Source organism: Mytilus trossulus, chromosome 5 (assembly GCF_036588685.1).
Source record: "Mytilus trossulus isolate FHL-02 chromosome 5, PNRI_Mtr1.1.1.hap1, whole genome shotgun sequence".
Taxonomy (NCBI): domain Eukaryota; kingdom Metazoa; phylum Mollusca; class Bivalvia; order Mytilida; family Mytilidae; genus Mytilus; species Mytilus trossulus.
The window spans coordinates 67,810,182-67,816,009 of NC_086377.1; the positions used below are offsets into that span (position 1 = coordinate 67,810,182).

Genomic DNA, 5,828 nt, shown 5'->3' on the forward strand with positions numbered 1-5,828 from the left:
ATAATTTACTAATTTTACACCTAACAAAACTTTTTTTTCTTCAACATATTGACTAATAAATGTTGTAAATCCCTTTCAGATTGTGTGTTGCAGCATTGCACTACAACGAGAACTGCAACAGAGATAGAGCTTTCACTAAAGATGGTCTGCAATGCTTCAGCATGGTTTATCCCAAAGCAAAGAAAGGCAAAGAAGCTGTTGTTAAATCCAGACCTTCGCCAGCTACTTATGGTATGTATTAAAATACAAGTTGTGGTTATCAAAAAAGATAAGAAGTTGTTTGATTGCAAAAGAAACTATCCATCAAAACTAATATGAAGTGTATGTTATCACTACAGATAACCTTACGGTCTTCAACAATGAGGAAAACTATACTGTATGATAAGCTTAAAAAAGGCACTGACATCAAAATATGAATCAATTAAATTGAGAAACTATCGGCCTAATTTTAAACAACATCATTCATATAAAACAATTTAACATACATTTGTATGGTATGCAACAAAGAGCTAACATAGTTTTTAACCAAGTGATCACAGCTTGTACATGCTTTGCTATAGGATGTCAGTTAAACACTTGATGCATCAATTCATTTTTATTTACTGTGGATTTATTTGTTTTCGTGGGTACCAATTTTCGTGGATTAGGAAAAACTTGCATATTCGTGGATATTTAATTTCATGGTTTTGCTGAAGTCTGCATACAAACCTATAGAAAAATTATCATTTGTTGAATATTTAATTTCGTGGTTTGACTGTGCCCACGAAATCCACAAAAACTAGTATCCACCGAATAATAATGAATCCACAGTAGTAAAAATTAAGAATAACATTGTAATACTTGCACTTTGAAAATAATATTGACTATTTTTTTGTAGATTATGTTCTGCTGATCAAGCAAGCTGTTGTTTCCAGAAGGGAACATGACTGCTCGTCCTATTCAAATGCTGCAGGGGATGTAAAGATACTTCAAAACCATTTTCCGGTCAGTTTGACACAGACATTCGAGCCATTCCAAAAGGCAGACCTCATTGCAAGACACAGGTCACGCTTTCAGAGATAGAGGAAAATTATTGAGAACAGTTTAATGTTTGTACAATATGCAGTGGATGATCATTGTAATCTTTTACATGTGAATAATATTCATGAGTTTTGAACAATGCAGGCTTTGTTCATGTTATTTATTGTGAAGAAATATCAATCTTGATTTTTTATTTAGCAATAAAAAAAATGGTATAAGGTACACTTTTATTATTTAAATTATTCTGTTGATCTACTGTGCAAGGACAAAAAGTCAATGTTTTTATTAATACAAGTGTTTCATTTAAAATAAATAGTTACAAAAGTCATCCGTCCAAACTTAATTCATACAACTGCATATTTGAAGCCACAGTATTCTTCAGACGGGAAACTGTCTCTAATTTTTTTCACAACACATGCAGGCAAGATCTTTCTGTTGTGACGTCCAAGGCGATGCCATATCCACTGAACAAATCTCCTATATGCCATAAACCTATATTTCCTACAAAGCAAAACATCAATTATATTCATATTCAACTTTCAGTACCATACTTTTAACTGATGTAAATATATTTACAAACATACAAAGAAAGTTATAACGAAAAATTTCTTATTGACCTTTTTTTTATTTTAGAAAGACCAAAACATTTTAAATCTGTTGTACCTGTCATTTTGTGTTGTATTTAGGTTAAAAAGAAATATTTAGGATTGATAAATATTACCTACGGTGTACTGCCATGTATATATTTGCTACCTATGTACATGATGTATATTATTATGACACGAAAGAACTTGGGCCTTTCTACATGTTCAATATGCTTTAAAATATATTATGTATAAACAAATTGTATCTGTGATATTTGAATTATGAATTTATCTGTGATATTAAATTATTATTTAATTCATCTGTTAGTTTCTTTATTGAATTGTCAATGATTGTACTAACTCTGTACAATTAAAAATATTGAAGTCACTTAACTGCTTAAGTATTGCCTCGAAAACAGTGAATGAACATGGATTCAATAAAACAATAATTGATTTGAAATTGATCCAACATGAACATGAACCTAGCCTACTACTATTTCAAAACTTACTCATTGATGGGTTCATTGTCGTCAAATGGACCAACATGCTCCATGTATGCATACATGCTGACTTGTAACACATGACGGTTTAAGCAGTTGGCAATAAAGACCTCATGTTCTGTGATGCAGTTTAAGTCATCTGGTTGCATTAAATAGCTTACAGCTGATATGTCTGAACAGCATACACATTCATCTGCTGTGGTCATGGAATTGCAGTTTCCACAATCACACCTATAACATGAAAAAAAAATTATTTATGTGAAACCAGCAGTACAAAATACACAATATAGAAAATATAACACAAGAGTAGGTTTCTCAAATAAACTTTTGGCCACGGTTGACCATAAGCAAGTGCAGATCCTAACCATGGAAAAAGGTGGGAGGGGGGAACTATGTGTCCCCATTCAAAATTATGAATTGATTGTGGAGGTATATTTATATATCTTGAATTAAACTCTATAAAAAAATATCATAAATGTGGTGATGTCTTGTTCATATATACTATGCCCATCAAATATCTATGGACATTTTTTTCTTTTCATTGCCAAAATTTTATTACTGTCTAGTGACTGATTTACTCCAATACTTCTTCAGGTGGTCTGTTTAAACAATATAACATGATGGACATTTTTTTCTTCCCCCACCCCCCTGTCCATTTATTATATTTGACAGTTCGTAATTCTTTATAAGTGAAGCAAAAACTGTATACGACGTAGTAGGCGTCCCAGAAAAAAAAAAATAAAATAGCATTGCCAAACGTCATAATTATTTGGATTAGGGCAGAGGGAAACAAACTATTTTCGGTGGATAAATTAATCGTAAATAAAAACAGAAATTTACATTTTTAACTGTTATACATGCATCTGCCATTAATTGAACTCTGAAAGTGTTTGGTTACAAGTATATTTATCATACGAACCAGTTTGTGTTTACAAGGCGATCGACATTGCTTGAAAGATCGTCAATGTCGGACTCTTCGGATGACGAATTTATATCTTCTTCTTGATTATTTTCCACAAGTAACGGCTCAAACTGATACGGTCGAATATCTAAACTTTGAGAATTGCCTTGTAAACTGCTGTCAACACCGTCCATTGTTTAATTACGCAAAAATGCGATGTACTTCGTCCATATTGAGACATTTTCTCAGCTTGTATCCAGTGACGTCACCACGATCACGTGACCGGTATCTCATTAAAAATCAAAGATGACGACAAGCGCTGGATTCTTTGACCATAAAAAGTTATTTTAATGAGGTTTTGACAAGAAAAATTAATTATAATATACTTTTTTACCAATTTGAATTGATTAATTAAAAAAAAAAAAAAAAAAAAAAATTGTGTCACGTCTCCTTTAACACTTTCCCGAAGTTTGCTATTTATTCATGTTTTATAAATAACAAACTGTGCGAATGAAAGCGTTAACAAATCGAAAAGGAGTATAATTTTTTTTATCAGTGTTGTTATATTTTTAGCACTTAAAATTTTTAGTTGCCCAAATAATTTTTAAAGTTCAATAATGTAAGATTTATACCTAAAGGCCTTTTATAGCTGACTATGCGGTATGGGTTTTGCTCATCGTTGAAGGCCGTATGTTGGCTTATAGTTGTACATTTCTGTGTCATGTTGGTCTCCTGTGGAGAGTTGACTCATTTACAATCATATCACATCTTCTTTTTATAAGCCTTGTGAGTGTTGCCCCTTTCCATGAATACACATGAATTATCGTTCGTACTTTGGACTCTTCAGACGCCAGTTCTGGTGGTAAACAAAACGGTTGAAAAAAAACAAGAAACATGTTGCAATTTAATATGAGATTTCTGATAAATTAGTATATGGATCTGACAGAAACAAAATGATTAGTTCCAATTGGAATCAAAATCTTAAATGATTCTTAAATTGTCCCTCAATGTTAACCCTTTCACGTTCCGCCAAATTGGACGTAAACTTATGGAAAGACACTATCAAAGTTCAATCGCATATAGCATTCGCACTGAGGCTAACATAAAGGTCGTTTTAGGTCCATTTGAGAGATAATTGATAAAATATTTCAAAAAATATAATATATCAGAAATTTTGTCTTTTGAAGTCACGTGTTATCTGTTCAAAAGTCACGTGACTTGCGAAAAAAAAGTAAAAAAATACAAAAGTCTTCCGAAAAAGGTCGTGTTGAGACTTTTATAAGGGCTAATAGGATAAAGTTTTACTGTCAAAGCAATGTCCTAAGTCTGATAGACACAGGAAAGGTACCATTATGGTATAGTTGGAGGAAATACGTGCTATATGCCCCCCAAACGTTGATGCCCGCAACATGCAAAATAACGGTTTTCAGCCGTTTTTTCGTCAAAAATCTTATACTTGAAACAAATTTTAGCTTAAATTATGTTTTTCCAAGCAGCACATGGAATTTTGACATTGAAAGTAAAGATTCAATGAATGACCAATAATTACTTTGGTGTTTTGGGCCTATGATGTTTTAGTTTAAGGGGGGGGGGGGTGCAATTAGGACACACATTCTTAAAAAACATACAAACATTGTTTTTAAGTTGACTTTTGTATGTATTCATGACCCTCTTTTTGAAATTGAAAGTAAAGTTAAGTTAAGTTTCATTTAATATAGGAAATTATTTTTTTCACCTCCGGCTTTGAGGTTCGAACATGCAATCTTCCTGCTGTGGGCGAGTGCAGCTTCCCACTGAACCACGGGAGTTCCAGTTTAAAATAATGAAATTTTAATACTTAACTCTTTCATAAAGCAACGAAGTGAAAGTAATCAAATAATCAGCCGGTTTACTGTTTTCGTTTTGAAATTAAGTCTCGATATAACATAGAATTGTTGTAAAACCCATTATTTTGAGCAAATATAGGATGATATCATACTTCAGTCTGCCAATTTTTTCTAGACGTTTACCGGTTTCTTTATTTGAACAAAAGTGTTTTCGACATTCCCATAACCAGGCACTTCAGAAACAATGTTCTGTTACATCTATTTCAACTTCGAAAAAAAAAAATCATGACTTTTTGTCTTTTTTGTCTTTTTTTCAATTAATTTGGTAAGAAATGACCACAAAATGAGAGTGCATTTCAAGTAAATGATTGCGTTGGTACACTTTCAATCACTTTTTTCACTTAAGTACTGGTTTTAATCATACTTTGAATAGTTTCCCTCAAAAATACACGGCGAAGTTGATAAAAAAAAGTCATATTGCACCTAAAATCAACAGTTTATTTTCCCATACTCGACGGAAATATTAAGTTCAAATTAAAAAAAAAAACACGGTTTTTACAGGAGAAAACGTTGTCCGTTAGGGGCGATTTGATACCAAACCGTACTCGGAAGAAGTTTAAGGCACCACTAATCACACAGCTGTGATATAGGGGATTGATTTGAGCCATCAACCACTTCTGTACGTCAACAAATGTCAAAGATTCAATACTTTGCGCAAGTTAGTTACCCAAAAATATAGCCCATCGGTACCAGAGTACCGATGGGAACAGGAAGGGGTTAAGATTACTCATATTCATTATCTTATTAATTATGTCGTCATTATACGTACATGTACATATGGAATGTCTGTAAAACTTGCCATAATTTAAGTTAACTTTTGATAAAACTCCTTACAACACTCCACATTCTAAAACTAGATAGTATAAAGATATTGTGAAAGTCTATGCACAACATACAATCGTTAAATTCTTAAATAGATATGGCGAAACAAACAACA

General features: G+C 32.4%; 1 protein-coding gene across 1 annotated transcript; it reads right to left on the reverse strand.

Annotated features, from left to right (window-relative positions):
• Nucleotides 1-1,196: 1,196 nt before the first annotated feature.
• On the reverse strand, nt 1,197-3,391 carry LOC134719109 (P2X purinoceptor 7-like). Its single transcript, XM_063582075.1, has 3 exons — nt 3,024-3,391; nt 2,114-2,335; nt 1,197-1,521 (listed from the first exon to the last, which is right to left on the reverse strand). The coding sequence occupies exons 1-3, from the start codon at nt 3,197-3,199 to the stop codon at nt 1,365-1,367; spliced, it is 555 nt and encodes a 184-aa protein (XP_063438145.1). The 5' UTR covers nt 3,200-3,391; the 3' UTR covers nt 1,197-1,364.
• Between the last annotated feature and the right edge of the window lie 2,437 nt (nt 3,392-5,828).

Coding starts and splice junctions, on each gene's coding strand:
- LOC134719109 (XM_063582075.1), bottom strand. CDS start 3,199: ATGGACGGTGTTGACAGCAGTTTACAAGGCAATTCTCAAAGTTTAGAT. Junction 2,336..3,023: donor CGCCTTGTAAACACAAACTG/GTTCGTATGATA, acceptor TTCATGTTATAG/GTGTGATTGTGGAAACTGCA. Junction 1,522..2,113: donor GACAATGAACCCATCAATGA/GTAAGTTTTGAA, acceptor TTTGCTTTGTAG/GAAATATAGGTTTATGGCAT.